We start from the raw sequence: 27,135 nt of genomic DNA on the forward strand, positions 1-27,135 counted from the left end.
AGAGGGCAGGAGCATGGGCACAGGGCTCGTGGCAAAGGCACACGTGGGTTTTGGGTGCCAGCTGCATGCCAGGAGCCCTGCCTCTGCAGCTCCCTTCACCCTCCCACACCTTGTAGCCAGGGACAGCATCACCGTTTGTCAGATAACAAACAGGGGATCAGAGAGGTGCACTCAGTCACCCAACACCACACAGCAGAGGCCAAGCCCAGATGCTAGACGGTGCAGCTCTTCCCCTACTGGAAGCTTCTTGAGCTCCCAATCATCAGGGCGATGATTTGGACGCAAAGCAGAGGGTTTGCACCTGATGCCACCTTTGGAAGATGAGGGCAAGGGGAATAGGACAGTTACCCTCACCCCACACCCCAGACGACGCTACCTCTGCAAATCATGGTTGCCCCATGGTGACTTGTTCAAATCTGGGACCCTGAGCCACCCTCCACCCAGGATGCCCGGCAGGGTCAATTTAACATAGGAGCAGGTACAGGTGTTTGGGTCATCCCTTATCAGAGTCTTGGGTTCAAGTCCTGGCTCCACCAGCCATTTAACTTCCTGCTATGGCACACCTTGGGAGAAAGCAGGTGATGGCTCAAGTCCTTGGGTCCCTGCCACCCACATGGGAGATCTGGATTGGGTTCTTGTGTCCTGGCTTCAGTCTGGCTCAGCCCTGACTGGCTGTTGTGGGCATCTGGAAAGTGAACCAGCAGATGGGAGATCTGTTTATGCCTCTTTGACTTCCAAATAAAATGAACAATTAAGTAAGTATAAAATTAAAAAGATGTTTGGGTGGTGTGGGGGACATCAGCTACTGAATCCACCATTGCCAACTGACTGAACCGTCACAGAGTACCTGGCTTGTTGACACCATAACACCAGGCTCTCGTCACAGGCAGCTTCTGGCCACGGTCTCCAGCCAGCCCTGCGTGACCACACCCCCAACCCCTGGCCCGGAGCACCAGAAACAGAAGGGGCCCAAGGTGACACAGTGCCCAGGGCGAGTCCCTCTCAAAGCCATCACCCCCTCCTGCCCGTCCTAACCCCTCCCTCCTCGGTTGGGTGAGAGCAAGTTCAATGCCAGGGCAGCTCTGACCCCACCCCCAGCTCCTCCACCACAGGGGCCTCAGTCTCCGCTCTGTGCCTGGCAGAGGCCGGAAGCTCTGCCTGTCGGTGCCTCTGCATCCCAGTCCCAGAGTGCAGAGCAGAGCCCAGCACACAGCGGGGCTCTGAAGTGGTTTGCACACACTGGCCTCAGGGCTGGCTGTGCAGGGGCACAGGGGAGCAGGTTCCTGCTTGCTTCCCGGGACCCACATCAGAAGCCTGGGTGCAGAGGGCAGAGTCTGTGCTTGGCTGAAGCTCCCCTGGGAGATGGGGTGGTCCCAGCAGGTGGGATTCAAGGCCTTCTGGCCCTGTGATCTGAAGGGAGACACACGCCCGGAGACAGGGGGGTGACTAGATGACCTTTCCAAGTCCCACCTGACCCCCAGAGCCAGAGGACACAGCATTGGTGTGGGTGACGCCTCCGGGACAGGGGGAGGGGGAGGGGCACGGTGGGCGGGGTGGGGAAAGGGATCAGGCATCCAGGAGCAGTGACTCAGGCCCTCGGCACCATGACCGTGTGTCTGCATTTAGCTGCTGGCTCCCGTGTCCCTGGAGGCCCTCTGGGCCCCCCACCCGCCCCCACCCTCTTCCCCTGACCTGAGGGCTGGTGACTTCCCAGCAGCCCTGCTAGAACCCCTCTGCCGGGAGGAACGACAGGGGCTCCAATACAGGATCACCACCAGGGGCCACAGTCCCCTCCTGCTCCTCACCTGTGCCCTGCCCTGCCCCCTCTTCCCCCTGGGATTGAGCCCTGGAGGGGGCAGCTCTGCCTCTCTCGGGGGAGGGGAAGGAGGAGATGGGGGCACAGGAGCAGGCAGGGGTGGTGTGGGCAGAGAGGTCAGGCTGGGGCTTCCAGAGGCTTCCCGACCAGGGTGGGGTGGGGGGAGGCCCCCAGCAGGGCCCATGGAAGAAGCGGCAGTGCAGATCTGAGAAGGAAAGGCAGGAATGGAGAAGGGCCCAGGGCCTCGCCTGCCCGAGACCCTGGTCACCACCTTAGCGTGAGGCCGGCGGCCGAGTCCTGCCAGGTTCCGGCCTGGAGCAGGCTGAGGGTTAGAGGGAAACTGGGGTTGGGTAGGGCCACAGTAGACCGCAGGGAGTCCAGGGCAGAGGCAGGGAGGAAGCCTGCGCTGGTTTGAGTCCCAGCTGCTCCACTTTTTTTTTTTTTTTTTTGACAGGCAGAGTGGACAGTGAGAGAGAGAGACAGAGAAAGGTCTTCCTTTGCCGTTGGTTCACCCTCCAATGGCTGCTGCGGCCGGCGCACCGCGCTGATCCGGTGGCAGGAGCCAGGAGCCAGGTGCTTTTCCTGGTCTCCCATGGGGTGCAGGGCCCAAGCACCTGGGCCATCCTCCACTGCACTCCCTGGCCACAGCAGAGAGCTGGCCTGGAAGAGGGGCAACCGGGACAGAATCCGGCGCCCTGACCGGGACTAGAACCCGGTGTGCCGGCGCCGCTAGGCGGAGGATTAGCCTAGTGAGCCGCGGCGCCGGCCCCCAGCTGCTCCACTTCTGATCCAGCTCCCTGCTAATGCACCTGGGAAGGCAGCGGAGGATGGCTCAAGGGCTTGGGACCCTGCACCCACGTGGGAGACTCAGAAGAAGCTCCTGGCTCCTGGCTTCAGCCTGGCCCAGCCCTGGCTGTTGTGGCCATTTGGGGAGTGAACCAGCAGATGGAAGACCTCTCTCTTTCTGTACCTTTGCATTTCAAATACATAGAAAATAAATCTTAAAAAAAAGAGAGAGAGGGAGACAGCCCCAGCTTGAGGCACTCCCACCTGAATTAACCTGGCCTTGCAGACGGCACCTTCACTCCAGCCCCTACTGCTTAGTGAATCTGGCGCCTCACTTCCGCCCTGCCCAGGGGCTGTGGGTTGAGCGAACCCGCTGACATCATCACATCAGGATTTGGGGGTGGGGGTCTTTACCTACTTTGTGCCGTGCACACTCCACCACCAGCCGTGAGGTTTGGGGCATTGTCTGCTCCCAGCTAGGAAGTGGCAAAGTCAGAGCACAAACCCAGGTCCTGTCCCTCGCTGGCACCCATGGCCCAGCCTGGCGGTACCACAGTGCCCCCTGCTTTCTCTGCATGGTGCAGCCCGTGTGTGGAGGGCTGTGGTAGGGAGCGCCAAAGGCCAGCCCAGGTCACCACGCAGGGCTGGGGGTCTCGAGCCATTGTCTGTGGCCAAACCTGCCTGCTCTCTCCTCTTGTTGCAGGACAAACAGATGGACTTCTGTTGGGATCCTTGGCAGGTCGGTGCCTTGCTGTGCCCTGGACTAGCCACCTGCCGCAGACCCCATCACCCCGGGCACAGCCCTGCCAGCCCTGGGGCAGCGGTGGACCTGGGAGGGGGTTGGTGGGATCTCACTGGCCTTACCCCAATCCCCCTGCCTCTGCCCAGGGAAACTGGGTGGGCTGGGTGATGGCGGTGGTGATGGTGGTGGCAATGGTGGAGGCTGTCCCGTGGCGTCTGCCCCTTCCTGCTCACTGCTGCACCCCCACCCTTACAGAGGTGCTTCCAGACCACCAGTGGCCACCTGCGCCACTCCAGATCCTGTGCCAGCAACTACAACGTGGCTGCCCTGGCCACCTCGTCTCTCGTGGGTAGGTTCCTGCTGCCCCTCCCCTGGCCTTGGAGCTGGCCCCGCCCACCCTGGACACAGCCCTGGGGAGCACAAAACTGAATGGCAGCTAGGTGGCGGCCGTTGAGCCCCGGCTGCCTCCCAGGGTGCACCGCAGCTGGAAGCTGCCATGGGCATCCGAGCCGGACTGGAACCCAGGCCCTCTGATGTGGGATGGTGATGTCCCAAGCAGTGAGTTAACCGCTGAGCCAATCAGCTGCCCCGATTCAGTCCAGCACTTTCTACCACAGGCTCCAGCACTTTCTACCACAGGCTCCAAGTGGGACTTTGGGGTGACCAGGATCTCCCTGATGTTGCCAGGCCTGGCTCCCTGCCCCTCTGCCACCCACGTCCCCTTGGGGTGCAGTCTCCAGAGCAGACCTGAGAAAGATGTGGCTGTGCAGGACTTCGCTGAGGGACAGCTCAGGAGAGAAGCGGCAGGGAGTGAGGGCGGGGCTGGGCACGCGGCTCAGCAGAGGCAGCCTGTGGCCTCTCTGGCCTCATCTGTGAGACCTGCACCCCGGATTGGACAGGGATGTCCTCTGGGCCAGTGCTCGGCTGCTCCTGGGAAGGATCTGCCACTCCCAGGCACCTCTGGGTGGGGCAGCGCCATCAGCTGAGGACGATTCTGCAGAGATGGGCGCAGTGGGAGCCCCTAGCAGCGACACTGACCCACCTGGGGAATGCAGGGCGGGAGATCTGGGCTGCCACTGCGGCTCTGCGCTGTGTGGCCCGAGGTGGCGCCTGGTCCCCTCGGAGTTGCGGCCGGCTCAGTGCACCTGATCCTCACAGCTCCCTTGAGGGCCCCGGTTGCCCTCCTCTCCACATTCATCTGTACTGTTCACTTCACTTGTCCTGCCAGGGCTGCGTGAAGTGCCACCTCCTCCAAAAGCCCTCTCTGATTGCCACTGCTCACCCCTTCCTCCGCTCTGCCCTCCCTACATGATCTCATTCCTCCTGGCCTCAGGCCGTCATGGCTTCAGGGGACTCCCAGAGCTGCTCTTGGCCTTGGTAGTGGATCTGCTGGGTCCTTCCTGATGACATCTCGCCATCTCCTTTCACACCCACCGGTCTCCCCCAGGGAGTCTCCCACACCCCTCCCCACCCCCCAGCCTCACCCTGTCTCCTGCTGAGGCTCTGTAGTGGTCCCTCAGGGTCCCCCTGTCCCCAGCCCTGGCCTGTAGTCCTCTCATTGCCATGTCCTTCCTCCACAGCTGGTCTGCCGGTCGCTCTCCTGCTCACGGCCGTGCTGTGGCTCCCCACGGCTCTCAGGAGACCATCTGAGCCCTCAGCCTGGCTCTCGCAGCCCCAGAGTGATCCTGGTGGGCACCCAACTGCTTCTGCCACCCCAGTGCTGGGACTGCCCCGTGTCTCACCTCCAGCCGCTTCCATGCCTCCACCCTTGGCATCTCGGGCAGAGTGTCGGGTCTTGCCTCTGTGTGCCCACACCCGGCTTCTCCAGAACCCAGCATCAGGCCACCTCTCCCAGGAAGGCTTCCCTGCCTGCTGCCCCAGCCAAGTATCAACTCTGTAGAGCTGGCCGTACTGAGGCAATGAGAGGTCTCTCCGAAGTGCACCTTAGTGGCCAACGGGAAGGAGGGGGGATCGTGAGCCAGTCTCCTGGGCAGAGGGTGTGACCTTGGTCAGAAAGCACTGAGGGCTGTATCCGGTCAGGTAAGGAGCCCCCAGTGGGCAGGAAAATTGACATGGGGTCAGAATGGGGGGGGCATCTGAGCCCAGGGGGCCATGCAACCCTGGGAGGCCCCGGGAAGGGAGGTGTGGGAGGGACTGGGTGGGCCCTGGAATCCTGTGGGGCACTTGGCAGGGGGTACAGGGCTGCCCCGTACTCAGGCATGGATGGATTGGGGTACGGGCCACCTGATGACCCTGAGGAGAGCCTCCAGGGGTTGGGAGGCAGACCTGAGCAGGGTGTAACGTCGGGACGGTCCCCCAATGTCCCCAATGCCCCAGGGGTGGTGCAGAGCATCAAGGACCTCATGACCAAGCCCACGGCCATGGCACGGGGCCGCGTGGCCCACCTCATCAAGTGGAAGGGCTGGAGCGCCCAGCGGTCGGACTGGGAGCTGTCCCCGGCCGAGGACGAGCGCTACCACTGCCTCCCAGATGAGTTGGGGGAGGCCCGCTTTGCAGCAGGTCAGCGGGAAGGGGGAGGGGAGAGGGGGCCCAGCCGCTCTGCAGGGGTGGAGTGCGGCCTCTGGGAGCGGGGTCACTGTATGGGCACCGTGTGGGTGGCAGAGAAGGCACGGGGTGGGTGGCTGGGCATGGATGGGCAGCCCTGAGAGATGGCCCCTCAGCCGGTCTTGGTGCCAGCGCTCCCCCCACCTGCCCATACCCCACTGTCCCCAGGGGTCGCCGAGCAGTTTGCCATCACAGAAGCCACGCTGAGCGCCTGGTCCTCGCTGGACGGTGAGGAGCTGCACCTCGAGACCAGCCCCCAGGACACGGATCAGCTCCAGGGTACAGCCCGGGGGGCCTGGGCTGGGGTGGGTGGTGCAGAACTGAGGCCAGAGGCCTGCGGCCACCCCAGGCTGTGTGACGCAGGCAAGACCCTTCCTTCCCCAGCCTTCGTTTTCTCATCTGTAAAATGGACCCACTCCCCATTGACAGCCTCCTGGCTTTCACCTCGCCTGGCCACTCCCCTGATGAGTGGCCCTCCCCCGATGCCCCCGCCAGCCCCCAGCCCCCCAGCCCTGAGCAGCAGCACCGGCAGCGGCTGCCCGGGGGCCTGGGGCCTGAGGCAGGGGGCTGCCTGCAGGGGTCGCTCCCCTCGGTGGACAGCGGCTCCCTCTCCGAAGAGGAAGACGAGGTTTTCTATAACTGAGGTGGGGGCTTCACGGGGCCAGCACCTGCCCACACCGTGACCTTGGCCAGTCCGTAGCCCAGGCACATCTGGACTCTGGGAACACCGCTGGGCAGCTCTCCACCTCTTGGGGCAGGCTCAGGGAGGAGGCGGCAGGGATGAGGGCTGGCGCTCCTGTGGGTCACTCTGTGCTTCGGTGGACCCGACCATCAGAGGCAGCCTGAGTCCCCCTTCTCCGTCTTTCCCAGGCTCAGGGGGCACTGCCCCTTGCCCCTTGTCTTCAGGGAGCTCAAGGACAGCGACAGATGCTGGGGCCATGGCCCCCAGAGACGCTGCTGCCAGGATCCCAGGCCGATGGCCTCGTGGGGACAGAGAGACCCAGTAGGAGTGGGGCTGGGGACCCTGCCTTGACCCTGGGCTCAGTCCCCCGCCTGTGCACCTGCTCCCTAGGGAAGATGAGGTCGCCTCCCTGGAGGCACAGCCCCTGCTCATTGGCACCTTCAGAGCGTCTCTGTGTCTGGAGTGTCCACCTGGCTCTCCCCGTCCCAAACCTGCTCCCTCGGTGCCCCCACTGCCACCCTCGTCGTCCTCACGGTGCCCTGGTATTAAAGCGGTGGGTTCACCTGCATGCACTTGGCTGGTCTTTGCTGGGGAAGGCGGGTGCCTGGGCCCCTGGGCAGGGGTTCTGGTGGGACCGAGGGGAGAGTACTGGCCCCCAGCACACACACAGCTGTTCCACCTGCTGCCGCCCAGCCAGGACAGGCCCCATGGAGGACGCCCCTTGGAGCTCAAGTGAGGGAGGAGCTGCGGCTCCGGGAGGGCTCAGCTTTATTTCTCTCGGGAACCTCAACCCATCCCCGAGGACCTCCAGGCCTGCCCCTGCCGACGGCGCCCGCCAGCCTCCGCAGCCATGAGCCGAGCACCTGCTCCCTGGGCGCTGCCCTGGCGTGGTCTCCCCCTCCCTCGCACTCTGAGCTCCGTGCTTCAAGGCAGGAGCTGGTGTCCCCCAAGATGGCACGGGGCGAAAGTGGGGCTCCTGTCGGGGCTGGGTTAGGGCTGCTGCCATGCCGAGCAGGTGAGCTAGGATGGAGCGGTGGGGACAGTCGGGACTGGAGAAGGGACACCGGCTCCTGGACGCCACAGTCGCCAGCGCAGGGGGTGTCCTGCCTCCTCGTGCGGGGCAGCTCACTTGGCGGCCGGTGGGTTCGTCAGGGCAGAGATTGCTTTCTCCAGCTAGAACAGAGCACAGGGAGTGGGGAGGGAGGCTGCAGGGCAGGCGAGAGCGGGGGCTCCACCGTCATTTGACTTCCCCAGGGCTGGATTCTTTGGTGACGGCTAGAGCGGTGCCTCCCCATTGCTCAGATGGGATCACTGGCACCAGGGAGTGGCAGTGAGGCTGCTGGCCACAAGACCAGGTCAGGGCACTCAGGCTGCTGTGCCCCCCAGCCAGGAAGGGGAGTCCCTCAGTATCCTCAGGACACGTGCTGTGTCCCATATCACAGAGCTGGTTCGAGCCCCAGCAACTCCGCGTCATATCAGCTCCCTGCTGATGCGCCTGGGGAGCCGCAGGTGATCGCCCAAGTCCTGAGTACCTGCCCACCCCTATGGGAGCCCCAGGTGGACTTCCTGGCTCCCAGCTTCATCCGGCCCCGCTCTGCATTTTGTAGCCATGATGGGGAGCATCCAGTGAATGGAAGCTCTCCCCCCCGACCCTCTTCCTTTTTCACTCCGGCTTAAAAATAAATAAATAAGAATGAAAAAAAGGAAAAGATTTCTCTGAGTTCCCCCCCACACCCCGCCCCGCTCCCCCTGGTACCTCCACCCAGGACACGTAGCCCACAGCTCTGCCCTTGGACGTCACATAGAGCGATCGAAGATTCAACAGCTCAAACAGGTTGTGTGCCTGCAAGGGGGTGTCAGGAAACACTGGAGGGTCGGGGCGCCCAGCCATCCCTCTGGCTGCACCCCTAAATCTCTGCCAGGAACCAGGGACCTGCGGGCAATGTTCACTATGACCACCAGGGGGCCCCAGAGTCCGCACATGGGCTGTGCTAGCCTGGGTGGAAGGACCTCAGCAGAGAGTGTGCGCCCACACCAGGTTGCCTGGCCTGTTTCTGCCCCTGGCCCACCTGAGAGCCGGGCTCTGTCCTCACAGGGTCGGTAACGTGCCTGCGATCACACAGGGAGATTGAAGTGGATGGGAAAGGGACTCCCATGTGTGGTGATGCAACACTTGTACCCAATGTCTACCCCCAAAACCCCAAGAGCTTCTGTGCCGCTTCTACCCCTCTAGTAGTGTCTCTGGGTCACCCCAGCCACCCTGGGGGTCGGGGCACAGGGCGGGCACTGCTGTGCACAGTCTGCCAATGAGGAAGCAGGCCAGGGGGACGGAGCAACACAGTGTAGCAGGGGAGGCTGGAGCCCTCGTTCCCTGCCGGCCCTTGCTCTCTGCCCCAGGGTCCTGGCTGACCCCCTAATCCTCCACTTCCTGACTTCTCCCCATTACCTGGTGCAGCGAGGTCTCAGGGGACAGCGTCAGGGTCACTGGCTCCGTGGGGCAGCCCCCAGCCAGGATGTCCTGGAGACAGCGCTGGGGATGGGGGCAGGGAGATGGGTACCTGCACCAGCCCCCTGTCCCCGGGCAGCCCCTTCCAGACTGCCTCTCCCCTCACCTCTCTGCTGCCCACCCTCACACATACCCACCTGCTGTCCTGAAGCCCTGGCAGGTGCCTCGGCCTGGAGGGCTTGCACCAACTGGGCCCTCTGCACGATGCCCACCAGGAGCTGCGACTCTAGCAGGTGCACAGGGAGGGGTGGAGAGGCGCATTATGCAGAATAACTCCATCTACGCAGCACCTACTATGTGCCAAGAACCCACGTGCTGGGGTTGCCCTGTCTCTCCTATGGGTCCATTGGAACGACTCTCACCCACTGGACAGGACAGCAAACTGAGCCTCAGGGGCACAGCGCTGCTGATTGTCATGCCCAAGGTCACTGAGCATCCAATGTGGAGGTGTGGTAGGCGGGGCCAAGGGGCAGTCTGCTCCCGTGGGGACTCTCCGTTCTGCAGGGCCACCAGCCTGGGGACATCTGGCTGTCAGCACTGGCTCAGCCCAGTTCTGGAAGGAACCCAGGAGACACTGCGGCCTAGCGCCCTCCCGTGTGCAGCACTGGGGCTGTCAGCACGGCGTCTGTCCTGAGTGTCTGAGAGGGTCCGTCCAGGACCACCTCCAGTTCCAAACCCCCAGACGCTCCAGCCCCCTACGTAAAATGACGCGGGGTTTGGACAGAACCTGCGCACACCCTCCATATACTTTAAAGCATCCTAAGCGACTCTTAAGACCTACTACGGTACGACAGTGTGCAGTAGTTACTGACCGTCACTGGGCAAGGATGGAGACGGGGACGCGGGCACACGATCAGGCCAGACGCAGCCCTTTCTCCCCGGCAGACAGGGAGGTCACCAGTGTTTGGGTGGGAGGCGCCAGCTACATACAAGACAGATAAATGTGCCCATCCCTTTCATTTTTTTAAAGATTTATTTTTATATTTCTGAGGCATAATTAGAGAGGGAGAGTGATATTTTTTATCTTCTGGTTCACTCCCCCAAGTAGCTGCAATGGCCAGGGCTGGGCCAGGCGGAAGTTGGCAGCCAGGAGCTTCTTCTGTGTCTCCCACGTGGGTGCAGGGACCTGAGCACTTGGGTCATCTTCCACTGCCCTCCCAGGCCATTAGCAGGGAGCCGTATCAGAAGTGGTACAGCCAGGACTCGAAGTAGGGTCTCTTATGGGATGTGGCTTCACTTGCAATGCCACAACGCTGGCCTCATGTGTCTGCCCTTTTAAAACAAAGCTGGGGCCAGCACTGTGTGCAAAGTGTTAAGCTGAGCCTTCCCAGCACCCCTCAGGAGGGCCTGTTGAGTCCCTGCTGCTCCACTCTGGTCCAGCTCCCTGCTAATGGGCCTGAGAGAGCAGTGCAAGATGGTCCAGGTGCTTGGGCCCTTGTCACTCACACGGGAGACCCAGATAGAGTTCCTGGCTCCTGGCATCAGCCTGGCCCAACCGGGTCGTTAGAGTCATTTGGGAGTAAACCATCAAATGGAAGATCTCTCTCTCTCCCTCTCTCTCTCTCTCTCCCACACCTTGTAATTCTTTCAAATAAGTAAACCTTAATAAATACATGAGTAAGTAACAGATATCATAAGGAAAGCTGTCCTTGGGTGGGCAGTGGACCCACAGCCCAGGCCTGAGCTGCTCGGGAGCTCGGTGCTTCCTGTGACTCAGCAGAGAGCTGAGCCGAGGACAGCTCCTCCTTTGTCCCGGGAGGCGAAGTCCTGGCAGCTCGCTCACGGGCCGCAACTTTCGAGGTGCAGAGCTCTGAAGCACGACGTACAGGTGGGCGGGGGGCCTGCCTGGGGTTTCGGGAACCCTCTGGACGGATCCCTGTGTGCAGGTGAGGGAACCACGGAGGAGCAGCGGTGCCCTGAGTTCTGCAGCTCCCAGGTGGCTCTGGCTCTCAGGGGTGGGCATCAGGGTGAGCCCCCACTGCTGTGCAGGTTGAGGGAGATCTCAAGAGGAAGCTTCTGGAAGACCCTAGTGGTGTCCCCACCAGCAGAAGCCCCAGCCTGGGTCAGAGGCCACAAACACTGTCACCGGCAGGTGGACGTGTCGCCCATGCCGAGGCCCTGAGGGCCTGTTTCCTTGTTGCTGATGAGGGAGCTGAGGCTGGGAGAGGGGGAGGGGAAGGCACTCGCCCAGGCTCACACAGCGTCGACGTCGGGGCCTGGACGCAGGTGCAGACCGAGCCCTCTGCTTGTCCTTCCTGGGCCTGACCCTCTGGACTCTGGGAAGAAGGCAGGGGGAAGCCCTAGCCCCGGCCACCGTCCCCACCCCGGGCCGGGCACCTGTGCTCTCCACCAGGGGGTACTCGGCATCGTCCGTGGAGGTCAGCACCTTGACCACCTGCTCCAGGGCCGCGTCCCTGGCCAGCGTGCTGATGGCACGGCGCATGAAGTGCTCCACAATCACGCGGTGGGAGCTGGGGGCAGAGGAGCTCCCATCAGGCCCTGGGTCCCAGGTCCAGGACGAAGCAGGGTACCCGGGGAGGTGAGCTGGCCAGGCCCCGAGGTCCTCAAGGGTGGGCAAAGAGGTTCCTGGATGAGCGGTTCCAGGAGCCCCACGGTGGTAAGGACCCTGGGCCAGCGCGGCCCAGATCTGAGTCCCAGCCCCTGCCCGGGACAAGCTGCACTGTGGCCTCCCTGGGGAATCTCATTTGCAGCAAAGTTAGATGGGGGGGGGGGGTTGAAAGTTTCAAAGCCACTGAGTCACCAGCCCAATTTACAGGTGGGGAAGCTGAGGTTTGCAGCAAGGTGGCAGCTTGCCAGCTGGGCCTCGGACCCGGGGCCTCCCGGAGCCTCTTAGCTCTACTCTTTGGGCCGACAGTGGCCCAGTGAGGACCTCACAGCCGGTTTCCCTTCCGGCTCCATCTCTGGCTCCTAACATCCCAGGGAAAATAGCAGACCAGGACTGGGAGAGGCCAGGGGGCTGTCATGTCTGTTGCTCACTCCCCGTGGGGCCTGGAGCAAGACCCAGGCACTCTCTGAGCCCCAGCTTCTTCATGGGGCAAGTGGGGTGCTGTGGAGAGTGGAGAGCAGAGGGCAGCGGCATCAGACTTCCCAGTGCCCCTTATCTAAGGTTGGCTGTGGGGATGCACCTATCCAAGGTCGGCTGTAGGGCTGGGGACTAGTCCAATGGGGGTGCACCCCACTATCCACCTCCACTAACCTCGGGCGGATCCACTCACCCAATGACGCGGCCCCGAATCCATGGCAAGTAGGGCAGTTTCTTCACAATGATGGTGCCTTCATAGAAGGAGGGCTGGCAGCTCTGGGCGATGGCGTTGGCCACCAGCACAGCCATGAGCACCGGCAGGGCGTGCACGATCTGTCCGGTCAGCTCGAAGGCCAGCAGCGCCGTGGAGATGGAGTGGGTCACCGCACCTGAGAAGGCCGCAGCCCCTGGGGGACAGGCAGGGCAGAAAGCCTGAGACCAGGGCCCGCTGTCCCGTGGAGGACAAGGCTGGCTCGGCCACGGTCCTGGGCTGGGGGGGAACGGTGCAGGCTGAAAGTGTCCTCTCTCCCGAGCTGGCTGAGAGGGGAGAGAGAAGCTAGGGGATAGGGAATCGGGACCAGACAAGAGCTGTAGGGTGATGGGGCTTAGGGAACAGACGGGCGGCTCAGAGACCCCGGCAGCACTGCCAGCCGATTCTCTGTGCAGCCCGCCCAGCAGGGAGCTGACCACTCACCCGCCAGGGCGTAGCCGCCGGGCATGATGGGGTTGATGACACCTCCAGCCACGATGCCCTCAGGGAAGGCGACAGAGAGGGCCTCCCCCAAGAGGCGCCCAATGGCAGCTCCTGGACACAGACTTAGAGTGAGGAAGGGGCAGCGTGCGGACTGGACCCCCACGACCTCCATCCTGGGGACCATCGCGGTCCCATCCTGGGAGGTAGCAGGTGACGCAGGTCTCTGGATCTGCACTAGAGATGTTGAATCTCCCCAACTCTCAGCGCCCCAGACTCACCAATGATGAAGATGGGCAAGAAGTAGCCAGCGGGCATGGGGATGGTGGTGGCCAGAATCAGCATCCAGAACTGTGAAGAGGGGAGGGGCAGAAGTGAGAGGCAGCCGGCAAGGCACAGGCAAGAGGAGACTGGGCAGTGGGCAGGAGGGCGGCCAGGCACGACCCAGCACCGGCATCTGGGGTCGGGGCTGCACGGAAGGGCCAGGACCCTCCCCTGGTAAAGCGCTCGCTGTGGCCTGGCTTCAAGCCAATGCTGTCCTACTCCTTAGCCTTCCCTTTGGGGTAGACACAGTAGCTGGCCCGCTCTAAAGATGAGAAGACTGAGGCAAGGGAAAGAGGCAGTCAGGGAGTGTAGGTGGAAGGGCCGACTCCATGCTGCAACCCCCAAACGACCCCAGCGGGTCTCAGCTGTGTTCCCCCGGAGGCCCTGGGTGCCCACCTTCATAACCAGGAAGAAGGCGAGGGTCCCGAAGATGGTGAAGCGGGGGTGGTACCATTCCCACCACAGGTGCTGGGGGTCGGGCTCCGCAGGCCACGGTGGGGACGAGTTGCGGGTCAGCAGCGCCCACGAGTGGTTGTCAAACAGCGTGTCCAGATGCTCCCTCATGGACAGCTGGGGGCGGAGTCTGCGCCAGGGCCTGACCAGACCCCCGGCCCCTGCTACCCAGCCCCTCCGGGGGCCACGTCCAGTCCCACTCAGCCCCCCAGCTGGGGCCCTGGGGGAGGGCTGTGACCTCCCGCACTGCCTTTCCCCCCTGCAAATGCCGCCCAGGCGGGCGTCTCCCTGCTCATGGGTGTAGACACCATCAGAGGTCACTAAGGGGCAACCTGGGGTCCCCACTCCCATCGCCCCCGAGGCTCAGCTCACCCGAGAAGCCATGAAGCGGCCCACTCCGGGGGGGTAGGTGATGGAGGCCAGAACCGTGGCCGCCAGGGCCGCGTACAGAGGCTTGCTGTTGGGATGGGGAAGGAGATCCAGGGCTGACTCCACTTCCCCACTGCATGGAGGGGAGAGGGGCGGAGCCAGACAAGAGCAGACGCCACCACCCTGGGTGCTGATGCCCAGGCCCACAAGGGGCGAGGCAGGATGGGAGGGGGCGTGTCTCGGGGACCTCCAGGGAGGACGCTAGGGACAGTCTGCCACTGTCAGGGCTGATGAGAGTTAGGGACAGCAGCAGGCTGGTGGGAAGGCCCGAGCTGGCCAGGCCAGGGCGGGGCTGGGCTGCTAGCTGGGACAGAAGGAGGGCTGGCCAATGCCAGGTCAGGGCATCAAGGTTGTGGAGCAGGGGACAATTGGGGGTGGGACACCAGTGAGAGGAGGGGTTAAAGGAAGGGGCTGGCCGGGGCCATGGCTCATCAGGCTAATCCTCCGCCTTGCGGCGCCAGCACACCGGGTTCTAGTCCCGGTTGGGGCACCAGATTCTGTCCTGGTTGCCCCTCTTCCAGGCCAGCTCTCTGCTATGGCCCGGGAAGGCAGTGGAGGATGGCCCAAGTGCTTGGGCCCTGCACCCCATGAGAGACCAGGAGAGGCACCTGGCTCCTGCCATCGGATCCGTGCGGTGTGCCGGCCACAGCGCGCTGGCTGCGACGGCCATTGGAGGGTGAACCAACGGCAAAAGGAAGACCTTTCTCTCTTTCTCTCTCTCTCACTGTCCACTCAGCCTTTCAAAAACAAAACAAAAACAAAAAACAAAAAAAAAAAAGGAAGGGGCTGGAGGCACAGCCAGGGAGCAGGCGGTGTAGATGAGGGAACGCAGCTCCCACGGGGTGAGGCTAAGCAGGGGCTGGGGCTCAGCGAGGGGGCAGGGGCTCATGTTGGCTGGGCTTTCTCTCCATGAGGCTGGGGGTCTGCGAGGGGCCCAGCCCTGCCAGGCCCACCTGGTGGCCATCAGTTTGGAGATGAGTTTGTTGGTTTTGGTGAAGGCCAGGAAGGTGCGCTGGCAGTAGAGGTAGGCACAGCTGGCCACGCCGCAGATGGCCCTGGGGACGAGAGGAGTGAGGCCACACCCCTCCCCAGCCCAGGGGCTCTCAGGGGGCCCGAGGCACCTGCTCACCCCAGCAACACGAAGAAGAAGATCTCCGGCAGGTCGAAGGGGACATCCACCGGGAAGCTGGTCTTGTAGAGGGAGGTGATGGTCTCTGGGCAGGAGGGGGCAGGCAGGAAGGGATGGGTTGAGGGGGGAGGGTGAGGCGACGGAGGGAGGAGAAAGTCCCCCACCCAGGCACCCACGTGGCTCACCCTGCTCGCTGTTGAAGACGGCCAGGAGCCGGAACATGAAGGCCCCGCAGGTGGCAGCGAAGAAGCCCCTCCAGTAATCCCAGACGGAGAAGTGGGAAGACATGACCTCGATGCAGAACAGGACGCCTGGGGGCAGCACTGGGCTCAGGGGACCCCAGCCTTCCCATTCCATGGTTCAGGGCTCTGAGGCCCCTCCTGTTCTGTTCTACAGCCTGGACTGGCAGGGACACCCCTTCCCTTGGGTCCTGAGCCCAGGGTGAGTAGGGTGGACTCCCCTAGCAGGGCGCTGTCGCACCCTAGAACTGTGCCCTCCTCACACACAGGGTGGGGACAGAGTGGCCCAGTCTTACAGCTCCGGCAGCCAGGCCCCGTGGCTGGGCCACACTGGGGAACGGATTTCTGCACACGTCTGTCTAATGTGACCCCCTAGCACTTGAGGCCGCGCCCTGGGGTGGTGGTTCCCGCACTGGACAGCAGAGAGATCTGGACGCAGCCTGATGCCTCCTCAGGTCCCTCCTGGGTGGCAGCCAAGCCATAGAAGGCAGGGCACGTGGGGGTCCCAGGATGTAGAGAAAGGTGGGAGGGAGGGTCTCACCGCTGAAGGGGGCTGCAAAGACCGTGGCCACGCCCACCGCCGCCCCTGCCACCAGCATCTCATTTTGCTTGCTCTTGTTCTGGGGGAGTGGAGGTGCAGGGCTCAGAGCCGGGCCCTGCCTCCCACCACCCCTGCAGGCGCTGCCCTCTCCTCCCCCCTGCCGTTACCTCCGCCTCCCCGATGGTCTTGGTGCGCACGCGCCCCAGGTAGGCAGCAATCATCACGCTCAGGTGCACGAAGGGGCCCTGTGGCCGGGCAAGGTGTGGGCCCAGGGCAGGGGGCACAGAGGCGGCCCGCCCTGTCTTTCCTCCTCGGTTCCCTCTCCCTACCTCCTCGTCCACCCCTGAGCCCAGTCTGAGGGCAGCAGAGGGAGCCTCCCCCACACCCAGCTCTCCCATCTCCCCAGATTCCAGGGTGGCCTGAGATGGCCTTTGTCCCCCTCTGGGGCTGGGACCTCCTCTTCCCCAACACTGAGCCCCCCAAGGCAGGGATTGGCTGAGCCCCTCTGCCCCAGCCATAGTGAGGCGGGGGTGGGAGGCGGTGGGGGTGGGCGCTGCCGCCGGTCCAGTCCGTACCACTTTGCCCAGGAAGAGGGTGCTGCCCGTGGCCAGGGTGCAGGAGCTGCCAACCACCTTGGCCCCGAAGTTCTTGATGTCCAGGTAGCCTTCCAAGACCACCCCCGACAAGATGGTCTTCACCTCTGGGACTCCAGAACCTTGGCGGTGGTGGGCAGGGAGACAAGCCAGGCACCACTAGATTAGAACTCTTAAGGAAGAGCCTGGCTTTGTGGTACTGTGGGTTCAACGCCACCTGCTGTGCCTGATCCCCTAGGACCAGCAGGTTCAAGTTTCAGCTGTCCCACTTCTGATTCAGCTCCCTGCTTCTGCCTGGCCCAGTCCTGGTTGTTGTAGCCATTTGGGGAATGAACCATTCGATGCAAGATCTCTCTCTGTTTCCCTCTCTCTCTGCCTCTGGGACTCTGCTTCTCAAATAAATAAGTCTTAAAAGAAGAAGGAGGAGGAGGAGGAGGCGGGGGGTGGGGGGTGGGAAGGGGGAGAGGGACGGGGAGGAGAAAGAGAAGAAGAAGGACTCTTTAGGGGCTGGTTGGCACAGCTGGCTAAGCTGTTGCCTATGACAGTGGCATATCATACTGGAGTACTGGATGGAGTTCTGGCTGCTGTGTTTCCAACCCAGTCCTGCAAATGTGCCTGGGAAGACAGTGGAGGAGACCTGGGTGGAGTTCTAGGCTCCTGGTTTTGGCCTAGCCCAGCTCCAACTGCTGTGGGCATTTGCAAAGTAAATAGGTGGATGGAAGATATTATCTCTCTCTCTCTCTCTCTCGCTCTCGTTCTCTCTGGGCCTCTCTCTGTACCCTCTTCCCGCTTTTATGGCTCTGCTTTTCAAATAAATTAATTAAAAAAAATAAAAGCCGAGATGAGGATATGAGCTATCCATGTCCCTACAGCGGGGCCTGGCCCACCATAAGGAAAGGGGACTCAGGACACACTGACAGCCCCTTCTGGGCCCCTCCCTGTGTCCCCTATTTCGGGCTGGAGCTGGGGGAATGTTGAGAGGTTGGGGGGGAGCTGTGCACCTACCGTCACACCATCCCTGGCCCTGGGCTTTGTCTCCAGCCCCAAGGGAACCTGTCCCCAGTCCTCTGATCACAGCCCACAGGAGGCGGAGCCAACAGTGACCCAGAGTCAGCATTGGACCTCTCGCTAAGTGACTCTGGGCACCCAACACGCCTGTTCTGGGCCTGCTTCTCTGGCTGTGAAGTGGGGGCAGCAGGCAGCCCATGGACATGAGAAGGTTTGACCAGGGATGACTGTTACCCAAACGGCGTGGCGACGCTGGACTCACCTCCCGAGAAGGGCGTGATGCTCTGGGAGAAACCGGAGGAGAAGGAGACCAGGGCCACAGGGTACACGGTCCAGGAGAGGTACCGGAGCAGGTGGCTGTCCCCAATCTCCCGGTACAGCCACTTGTGCGCTGGAGACGGCCAGGCATCAGGGAGCTGCCCTCGGGGCCACACACTGAGGTCCCCACTTACTGAGCAGGAATGGGGGCTAAGGGCTACCCAGCATGGGGCAGACCCCCAGGTAGAGGCAGGAGAGGGGCCCGGGGTCCGATTCCTAGCTGCTTCCTGGTCCAACGACCTTGGGCAACACCTTCCCTGACTGTCAAAGGAGCTGGTGACAAGGTCACTGAGGGCTAGAAGAGATCCCTGAGGAGGAAGTGAGACGGGGTGTGGAGCACCTGCTAGGGTTCTTCATGGTCGGAGGAGAGCAAGAGGCTCATACTCTCCCTGCCACTGCCCCCTCCTCCAGGAAGGCCTCAGGGTGGAGAGGGTGCTGAAGGGTATGGAGGGACACGCTACGCCTGGTGGTCTCACAAGCCCCTTCCCACAGGGTAACTGAGCTGAGGGCAGCAGGTGCAGAAGGGGTGGGAGTGGCACAAAGAGGGGCACAGAGCCCAGAGCAGCCAGGACTCTGGGGTCATCGAGGGCTTGCTCCGAATGTGCTGGAGAGGAGACTCAGGCTCAGAGAGGGTCAGGAGCCTGCTCAGGGTCACACAGCGAGGCAGGAGCTGAGCCAGGACCAGACTCACCCTGCTCCCCGTCCAGAGCCCTCCGACCACCCCACTCTACGCGGAGGCCCATGCAGCAACGCTGAGAGCCCACTGGAGCCGCTGTTACTAAGCAGGGATGGGTGCCTGCCAGGGGTTACCTCGGACCACACTGTCAACGACCAGATCCATGGCATAGCTGATGAGGGCCATGAGCACCCCCAGGGTCATCAGAAAGTACCAGTCCTCACCCACGCGGAACAGCTTCTGCTTCAGCCACTCCAGGCCACCTGGGCAGGGGCATCGGGTCATAGCCCAGGTAGGTAGGGGGCTGGACCAGTGCATTCCCTGGAGGCCTGCATGAGCCCAAAGCAGGGAGAGCGCTGGCGGGGAGAGGTGGGGGGCAGGTGCGGGTGGTGGAGTCCAGCATGACCCTGAACGCCACACACAGAACAGGAGCCGTGGCTGGTGCAGGGGGTGGCACCTGTCTGCCTTCCCCATTTCTGCCCCTCCAGGGAGACTCCTGGGAGAGTGACCAAGGGGGCCGGGGAGGTGGGGGGCGCCTGCAGTACAGCTTCCCAAGCAGGGCAGCAGGGTCCTGCCAGCTCTCTGCGTTGTACTTGGACAGCGGAACCAGCAAGGCCCCCGGCCCCCAGGCTGGACTTGGCATCTTTCTGGGGTCCCTGCCATCTCTGTCCCTTGGCGAAGGGTTAGAGAGTCTAGTCCCAAAATGATCAATGTGGGCTGGGACTCCTAGAACGGTGCCGAGTCCACAGCTCCCCAGCCACTTGTGTGGCTCCAGCTTGCCTGGTGCTGACCCCGGGACCCCTCCCACACTCAAGTGGGTGAGGGGCAAGGGTGGTGCACTGGATCCTGAAATGGCCGAAGGGCACTCACCAGCCACACGTGACCCAGACAGAGGGCAGGCAGACAGAGCCCTTCCGTCCCTGCCACCCTGAGACTCTGGGCTGTGAGGTCCCCAGGGAGTGGAAAGCAGGAGGGGGGCCCCTGCCCAGCCCTGGCCAGGGAAGGCACCTGAGGGTCTTCTCTGGGGAGTGGAGGGGCCCCAGCTCTCACCTCGGATGCCGCGGCGGAGGCGGGGACATGGGCCCCACAGCTCCCGCAGGGCCACCGGGTTCTCGGGGGAGCCCTCTCGCAGCCCCACCAGCTCCTCCATGGGGACCCTGGTGGGGCCGACAGACACACACACAGACAGACTGACAGAGTCCCCCGCGGTGAGCCGCACCAGAGCCTGCTCCCTGCCTCCTGGCTCTGCCCCAGCTCTGCCCCAGGTAGAGGGGAAGATGGTGTTTTCCCCACGTGTGTGGTGCGTGTGCGGGGTCAGGAGGAGACGCCGGCCCGGGTGAGTCCTCGGCACCGAGGGCTGCCCCGAGGGGCTGTGCATGCGTGTGCCAGGTGTGGGGGGAGGCGAGTGTTTCACGACGTCTCCTCCACTCCCCTGTGTTCCTTGATCAGAGCCCCCGCCCTGTTCTGTGAGCCCCTCACGTCCCCCACCCCCCAGGGACGTCACTTGGCTGCTTCCATGGTTTGAGCTCTCTTAGCGCAGTGAGCCACCAACACTACGGGTCCCTGTGGACAACTCTGAGTCCCCATGCCCACGCCCCCTTGGCCACAGAGGCAGGAAACCCCAGGCCCAGAAGGAGACACCTCCAGGGTCAAGGTGAGGAGCCGGCTCCTGCCCCTGACCTCCAGTGCTGCCTGCTGCAGCATCATCCAAGTTCATGACCCCACATCGCCCCCCCGCACCAGGACCCCTTTACCTGTCAGCGCTCTCTGCTGGGACCAGGCTGGCCTCCTCTGGCAGAGCCGTGCACTTCCAGCTCTGAGCACCTAGAAGGTGTGTGCTCCACCAATCAAAACCCTCCCTTCCCCCACCCTGGCCCTAGTTTTACCTTGGTCATTAAGAATGTCCTTGACAAACCAACCAGAACTGCCCATTACTTGCAGGCCAGAGCTGCCAGGAGGGAGGGGAGCAGGGGCTTCCCCCACGCGGCAGAGCATTGGAGGGAGGCGGTCCTGCTCAGACTCCACAGACTCCTGTGGCCTGGTGGGGGAGGGGAAGCAGGTGCACAGAGCAGGACACTGAGGGGTTCGAGGCAGGCCTCTAGCTCAGGGCTCTGGATTCTCAGAGCCGGCAAGGAAGGCATTTGCAAAGGCAGGGAACAGGGAACACACACAGGCAAAGCTGAGCGGGGCGACCCCTGACCCTGCCTGCCATGACCCTCAGCCCTCCCAGGACCACCCTGGGTATCTGCAGAAACCCAAGAAGTTGGGCAGAATTAACCCATTTTAAGGAAATGGCATTCAGAGAAGTGAGGCTGCTTGTCCAAGGTCATGGCCACGGAAGGCAGGGCCAGGATTCCCACCCTGGTCTGGCCCACCCCAAGCCTGCACCCTGCACACCAGGCCCTGCCTGCAGGGCCCACCTTGCTCAGCGGGAGGAAGGAGGCCCACAGGTAGGACAATGGTGGTGGCCTCAGCACCTGGCAGCAACTCGGACTCGATCTCTGTGCCGGGGCCTCCAGGCTCAGCAAACTGCACTCAGACCACAGCGTCCAAGGGGCAGTGGCTCTGTCTCACCCAGACAGAGGACAGGAGCATGGGCACAGGGCTCGTGGCAAAGGCACACGTGGGTTTTGGGTGCCAGCTGCATGCCGGGAGCCCTGCCTCTGCAGCTCCCTTCACCCTCCCACACCTTGTAGCCAGGGACAGCATCACCGTTTGTCAGATAACAAACAGGGGATCAGAGAGGTGCACTCAGTCACCCAACACCACACAGCAGAGGCCAAGCCCAGATGCTAGACGGTGCAGCTCTTCCCCTACTGGAAGCTTCTTGAGCTCCCAATCATCAGGGCGATGATTTGGACGCAAAGCAGAGGGTTTGCACCTGATGCCACCTTTGGAAGATGAGGGCAAGGGAAATAGGACAGTCACCCTCACCCCACACCCCAGACGACGCTACCTCTCCAAATCATGGTTGCCCCATGGTGACTTGTTCAAATCTGGGACCCTGAGCCACCCTCCACCCAGGATGCCCGGCAGGGTCAATTTAACATAGGAGCAGGTGCAGGTGTTTGGGTCATCCCTTATCAGAGTCTTGGGTTCAAGTCCTGGCTCCACCAGCCATTTAACTTCCTGCTATGGCACACCTTGGGAGAAAGCAGGTGATGGCTCAAGTCCTTGGGTCCCTGCCACCCACATGGGAGATCTGGATTGGGTTCCTGTGTCCTGGCTTCAGTCTGGCTCAGCCCTGGCTGGCTGTTGTGGGCATCTGGAAAGTGAACCAGCAGATGGGAGATCTGTTTATGCCTCTTTGACTTCCAAATAAAATGAACAATTAAGTAAGTATAAAATTAAAAAGATGTTTGGGTGGTGTGGGGGACATCAGCTACTGAATCCACCATTGCCAACTGACTGAACCGTCACAGAGTACCTGGCTTGTTGACACCATAACACCAGGCTCTCGTCACAGGCAGCTTCTGGCCACGGTCTCCAGCCAGCCCTGCGTGACCACACCCCCAACCCCTGGCCCGGAGCACCAGGAAACAGAAGGGGCCCAAGGTGACACAGTGCCCAGGGCGAGTCCCTCTCAAAGCCATCACCCCCTCCTGCCCGTCCTAACCCCTCCCTCCTCGGTTGGGTGAGAGCAAGTTCAATGCCAGGGCAGCTCTGCCCCCACCCCCAGCTCCTCCACCACAGGGGCCTCAGTCTCCGCTCTGTGCCTGGCAGAGGCCGGAAGCTCAGCCTGTCGGTGCCTCTGCATCCCAGTCCCAGAGTGCAGAGCAGAGCCCAGCACACAGCGGGGCTCTGAAGTGGTTTGCACACACTGGCCTCGGGGCTGGCTGTGCAGGGGCACAGGGGAGCAGGTTCCTGCTCGCTTCCCGGGACCCACATCAGAAGCCTGGGTGCAGAGGGCAGAGTCTGTGCTTGGCTGAAGCTCCCCTGGGAGATGGGGTGGTCCCAGCAGGTGGGATTCAAGGCCTTCTGGCCCTGTGATCTGAAGGGAGACACATGCCCGGAGACAGGGGGGTGACCTAGATGACCTTTCCAAGTCCCACCTGACCCCCAGAGCCAGAGGACACAGCATTGGTGTGGGTGACGCCTCCGGGACAGGGGGAGGGGGAGGGGCACGGTGGGCGGGGTGGGGAAAGGGATCAGGCATCCAGGAGCAGTGACTCAGGCCCTCAGCACCGTGACAGTGTGTCTGCATTTAGCTGCTGGCTCCCATGTCCCTGGAGGCCCTCTGGGCCCCCCACCCGCCCCCACCCTCCTTCCTCTGTCCTGAGGGCTGGTGGCTTCCCAGCAGCCCTGCTAGAACCCCTCTGCCGGGAGGAACGACAGGGGCTCCAATACAGGATCACCACCAGGGGCCACAGTCCCCTCCTGCTCCTCACCTGTGCCCTGCCCTGCCCCCTCTTCCCCCTGGGATTGAGCCCTGGAGGGGGCAGCTCTGCCTCTCTCGGGGGAGGGGAAGGAGGAGATGGGGGCACAGGAGCAGGCAGGGGTGGTGTGGGCAGAGAGGTCAGGCTGGGGCTTCCAGAGGCTTCCCGACCAGGGTGGGGTGGGGGGAGGCCCCCAGCAGGGCCCATGGAAGAAGCGGCAGTGCAGATCTGAGAAGGAAAGGCAGGAATGGAGAAGGGCCCAGGGCCTCGCCTGCCCGAGACCCTGGTCACCACCTTAGCGTGAGGCCGGCGGCCGAGTCCTGCCAGGTTCCGGCCTGGAGCAGGCTGAGGGTTAGAGGGAAACTGGGGTTGGGTAGGGCCACAGTAGACCGCAGGGAGTCCAGGGCAGAGGCAGGGAGGAAGCCTGCGCTGGTTTGAGTCCCAGCTGCTCCACTTTTTTTTTTTTTTTTTTTTTTTTTTTTTTTTTTTTTTTTTTGACAGGCAGAGTGGACAGTGAGAGAGAGAGACAGAGAAAGGTCTTCCTTTGCCGTTGGTTCACCCTCCAATGGCTGCTGCGGCCGGCGCACCGCGCTGATCCGGTGGCAGGAGCCAGGAGCCAGGTGCTTTTCCTGGTCTCCCATGGGGTGCAGGGCCCAAGCACCTGGGCCATCCTCCACTGCACTCCCTGGCCACAGCAGAGAGCTGGCCTGGAAGAGGGGCAACCGGGACAGAATCCGGCGCCCTGACCGGGACTAGAACCCGGTGTGCCGGCGCCGCTAGGCGGAGGATTAGCCTAGTGAGCCGCGGCGCCAGCCCCCGGCTGCTCCACTTCTGATCCAGCTCCCTGCTAATGCACCTGGGAAGGCAGCGGAGGATGGCTCAAGGGCTTGGGACCCTGCACCCACGTGGGAGACTCAGAAGAAGCTCCTGGCTCCTGGCTTCAGCCTGGCCCAGCCCTGGCTGTTGTGGCCATTTGGGGAGTGAACCAGCAGATGGAAGACCTCTCTCTTTCTGTACCTTTGCATTTCAAATACATAGAAAATAAATCTTAAAAAAAAGAGAGAGAGGGAGACAGCCCCAGCTTGAGGCACTCCCACCTGAATTAACCTGGCCTTGCAGACGGCACCTTCACTCCAGCCCCCACTGCTTAGTGAATCTGGCGCCTCACTTCCGCCCTGCCCAGGGGCTGTGGGTTGAGCGAACCCGCTGACATCATCACATCAGGATTTGGGGGTGGGGGTCTTTACCTACTTTGTGCCGTGCACACTCCACCACCAGCCGTGAGGTTTGGGGCATTGTCTGCTCCCAGCTTGGAAGTAGCAAAGTCAGAGCACAAACCCAGGTCCTGTCCCTCGCTGGCACCCATGGCCCCGCCTGGCGGTACCACAGTGCCCCCTGCTTTCTCTGCATGGTGCAGCCCGTGTGTGGAGGCCTGTGGTAGGGAGCACCAAAGGCCAGCCCAGGTCACCACGCAGGGCTGGGGGTCTCCAGCCATCATCTGTGGCCAAACCTGCCTGCTCTCTCCTCTTGTTGCAGGACAAACAGATGGACTTCTGTTGGGATCCTTGGCAGGTCAGTGCCTTGCTGTGCCCTGGACTAGCCACCTGCCGTGGACCCATCACCCCGGGCACAGCCCTGCCAGCCCTAGGGGCAGCGGTGGACCTGGAAGGGGGTTGGTGGGATCTCACTGGCCTTACCCCCACTCCCCTACCCTGCCCAGGGAAAATGGGTGGGCTGGGTGATGGCGGTGGCGATGGTGGAGGCTGTCCTGTGGCGTCTGCCCCTTCCTGCTCACTGCTGCACCCCCACCCTTACAGAGGTGCTTCCAGACCACCAATGGCCACCTGTGCAACTCCAGATCCTGCGCCAGCAACTACAACGTGGCTGCCTTGGCCACCTCGTCTCTCGTGGGTAGGTTCCTGCTGCCCCTCCCCTGGCCTTGGAGCTGGCCCCGCCCACCCTGGACACAGCCCTGGGGAGCACAAAACTGAATGGCAGCTAGGTGGCGGCCGTTGAGCCCCGGCTGCCTCCCAGGGTGCACTGCAGCTGGAAGCTGCCATGGGCATCCGAGCCGGACTGGAACCCAGGCCCTCTGATGTGGGATGGTGATGTCCCAAGCAGTGAGTTAACCGCTGAGCCAATCAGCTGCCCCGATTCAGTCCAGCACTTTCTACCACAGGCTCCAAGTGGGACTTTGGGGCGACCAGGATCTCCCCGATGTTGCCAGGCCTGGTCTCCCTGCCCCTCTGCCGCCCACGTCCCCTTGGGGCGCTGTCTCCAGAGCAGACCTGAGAAAGATGTGGCTGTGCAGGACTTCACTGAGGGACAGCTCAGGAGAGAAGCGGCAGGGAGTGAGGGCGGGGCTGGGCACACGGCTCAGCAGAGGCAGCCTATGGCCTCTCTGGCCTCATCTGTGAGACCTGCACCCCGGATTGGACAGGGATGTCTTCTGGGCCAGTGCTCGGCTGCTCCTAGGAAGGATCTGCCACTCCCAGGCACCTCTGGGTGGGGCAGCGCCATCAGCTGAGGACGATTCTGCAGAGATGGGCGCATTGGGAGCCCCTAGCAGCGACACTGACCCACCTGGGGAATGCAGGACGGGAGATCTGGGCTGCCACTGCGGCTCTGCGCTGTGTGGCCCGAGGCAGTGCCTGGTCCCCTCGGAGTTGCGGCCGGCTCAGTGCACCTGATCCTCACAGCTCCCTTGAGGGCCCCGGTTGCCCTCCTCTCCACATTCATCTGTACTGTTCACTTCACTTGTCCTGCCAGGGCTGCGTGAAGTGCCACCACCTCCAAAAGCCCTCTCTGATTGCCACTGTTCCCCATATCTGAGAGGGGCTCACCCCTTCCTCCGCTCTGCCCTCCCTACCATCCCAGGTTCCATAAATGATCTCATTCCTCCTGGCCTCAGGCCGTCATGGCTTCAGGGGACTCCCAGAGCTGCTCTTGGCCTTGGTAGTGGATCTGCTGGGTCCTTCCTGATGACATCTCGCCATCTCCTCTCACACCCACTGGTCTCCCCCAGGGAGTCTCCCACACCCCTCCCCACCCCCCAGCCTCACCCTGTCTCCTGCTGAGGCTCTGTAGTCGTCCATCAGGGTCCCCCTGTCCCCACCCCAGGCCTGTAGTCCTCTCATTGCCATGTCCTTCCTCCACAGCTGGTCTGCCAGTCGCTCTCCTGCTCACGGCCGTGCTGTGGCTCCCCACGGCTCTCAGGAGACCATCTGAGCCCTCAGCCTGGCTCTCGCAGCCCCAGGGTGATCCTGGTGGGCACCCAACCGCTTCTGCCACCCCAGTGCTGGGACTGCCCCATGTCTCACCTCCAGCCGCTTCCATGCCTCCGCCCTTGGCATCTCGGGCAGAGTGTCGGGTCTTGCCTCTGTGTGCCACACCCGGCTTCTCCAGAACCCAGCACCAGGCCACCTCTCCCAGGAAGGCTTCCCTGCCTGCTGCCCCAGCCAAGTATCAACTCTGTAGAGCTGGCCCTACTGAGGCATTGAGAGGCCTCTCCGAAGTGCCCCTTAGTGGCCAACGGGAGGGAGGGGGGATCGTGAGCCAGTCTCCTGGGCAGAGGGTGTGACCTTGGTCAGAAAGCACTGAGGGCTGTATCCGGTCAGGTAAGGAGCCCACAGTGGGCAGGAAAATGGACATGGGGTCAGAGTGGGGGGGCATCAGAGCCCAGGGGGCCGTGCACCCCTGGGAGGCCCCGGGAAGGGAGGGGTGGGAGGGACTGGGTGGGCCCTGGAATCCTGTGGGGCACTTGGCAGGGGGTACAGGGCATCCCCCGTACTCAGGCATGGATGGATTGGGGTACGGGCCACCTGATGTCCCCAAGGAGAGACTCCAGGGGTTGGGAAGCAGACCTGAGCAGGGTGTAACATCAGGACGGTCCCCCAATGTCCCCAATGCCCCAGGGGTGGTGCAGAGCATCAAGGACCACATGACCAAGCCCACGGCCATGGCACGGGGCCGCGTGGCCCACCTCATCGAGTGGAAGGGCTGGAGCGCCCAGCGGTTGGGCTGGGAGCTGTCCCCGGCCGAGGACTACCACTGCCTCCCGGATGAGCTGGGGGAGGCCCGCTTTGCTGAGGTCAGAGGGAAGGGGGAGGGGAGAGGGGGCCCGGCCGCTCTGTAGGGGTGGAGTGGGGCCTCTGGGAGCGGGCTCACTGTATGGGCACCGTGTGGGCGGGCAGAGAAGGCACAGGGTGGGTGTGTCTG

At 62.8% G+C, this 27,135-nt stretch overlaps 3 protein-coding genes across 3 annotated transcripts; 2 read left to right on the forward strand and 1 right to left on the reverse strand.

Annotated features, from left to right (window-relative positions):
- Positions 1 to 2,040: 2,040 nt before the first annotated feature.
- LOC138843198 (protein FAM131C-like) lies at positions 2,041 to 7,159 on the forward strand. Its single transcript, XM_070076805.1, has 7 exons — positions 2,041 to 2,093; positions 3,245 to 3,341; positions 3,600 to 3,693; positions 5,682 to 5,864; positions 6,078 to 6,188; positions 6,278 to 6,553; positions 6,780 to 7,159. Exons 1-6 carry the CDS (start codon positions 2,041 to 2,043, stop codon positions 6,550 to 6,552), a joined length of 813 nt encoding a protein of 270 aa, XP_069932906.1. The 3' UTR covers position 6,553; positions 6,780 to 7,159.
- Positions 7,160 to 7,342: 183 nt separating this feature from the next.
- Positions 7,343 to 20,402, reverse strand: LOC100343764 (chloride channel protein ClC-Ka). The gene is made up of 20 exons (XM_008249750.4): positions 20,296 to 20,402; positions 19,592 to 19,698; positions 18,676 to 18,804; positions 17,810 to 17,938; positions 16,522 to 16,661; positions 16,114 to 16,191; positions 15,947 to 16,025; positions 15,352 to 15,477; positions 15,167 to 15,251; positions 14,991 to 15,092; positions 13,981 to 14,065; positions 13,552 to 13,725; positions 13,113 to 13,182; positions 12,835 to 12,945; positions 12,334 to 12,547; positions 11,435 to 11,568; positions 9,235 to 9,323; positions 9,038 to 9,121; positions 8,348 to 8,434; positions 7,343 to 7,764 (listed from the first exon to the last, which is right to left on the reverse strand). The coding sequence occupies exons 2-20, from the start codon at positions 19,689 to 19,691 to the stop codon at positions 7,717 to 7,719; spliced, it is 2,064 nt and encodes a 687-aa protein (XP_008247972.3). The 5' UTR covers positions 19,692 to 19,698; positions 20,296 to 20,402; the 3' UTR covers positions 7,343 to 7,716.
- On the forward strand, positions 20,127 to 27,052 carry LOC138843172 (protein FAM131C-like). The gene is made up of 4 exons (XM_070076806.1): positions 20,127 to 20,195; positions 24,454 to 24,489; positions 24,735 to 24,828; positions 26,832 to 27,052. Exons 1-4 carry the CDS (start codon positions 20,127 to 20,129, stop codon positions 27,050 to 27,052), a joined length of 420 nt encoding a protein of 139 aa, XP_069932907.1.
- The last annotated feature ends 83 nt before the right edge of the window (positions 27,053 to 27,135 follow it).

This window comes from Oryctolagus cuniculus, chromosome 7, assembly GCF_964237555.1.
Source record: "Oryctolagus cuniculus chromosome 7, mOryCun1.1, whole genome shotgun sequence".
In the NCBI taxonomy this organism is placed as follows: domain Eukaryota; kingdom Metazoa; phylum Chordata; class Mammalia; order Lagomorpha; family Leporidae; genus Oryctolagus; species Oryctolagus cuniculus.

What these genes read in the sequence shown, in the direction of transcription:
- LOC100343764 (XM_008249750.4), bottom strand. Translation starts at nt 19,691, where the DNA reads ATGGAGGAGCTGGTGGGGCTGCGAGAGGGCTCCCCCGAGAACCCGGTG. An exon ending in CCCTCTTCCTGGGCAAAGTG is followed by an intron (nt 16,192 to 16,521) that starts GTACGGACTGGA and finishes GCCCGGCCACAG; the next exon opens with GGCCCCTTCGTGCACCTGAG. An exon ending in CCTTCTTCCTGGTTATGAAG is followed by an intron (nt 13,183 to 13,551) that starts GTGGGCACCCAG and finishes CCCTCTTCACAG; the next exon opens with TTCTGGATGCTGATTCTGGC.
- LOC138843172 (XM_070076806.1), top strand. Translation starts at nt 20,127, where the DNA reads ATGCCCACGCCCCCTTGGCCACAGAGGCAGGAAACCCCAGGCCCAGAA. An exon ending in GAGACACCTCCAGGGTCAAG is followed by an intron (nt 20,196 to 24,453) that starts GTGAGGAGCCGG and finishes CTCTTGTTGCAG; the next exon opens with GACAAACAGATGGACTTCTG. An exon ending in TCTGTTGGGATCCTTGGCAG is followed by an intron (nt 24,490 to 24,734) that starts GTCAGTGCCTTG and finishes CCACCCTTACAG; the next exon opens with AGGTGCTTCCAGACCACCAA.
- LOC138843198 (XM_070076805.1), top strand. Translation starts at nt 2,041, where the DNA reads ATGGAGAAGGGCCCAGGGCCTCGCCTGCCCGAGACCCTGGTCACCACC. An exon ending in GGCCACCTCGTCTCTCGTGG is followed by an intron (nt 3,694 to 5,681) that starts GTAGGTTCCTGC and finishes CCAATGCCCCAG; the next exon opens with GGGTGGTGCAGAGCATCAAG. An exon ending in GGACACGGATCAGCTCCAGG is followed by an intron (nt 6,189 to 6,277) that starts GTACAGCCCGGG and finishes GACGCAGGCAAG; the next exon opens with ACCCTTCCTTCCCCAGCCTT.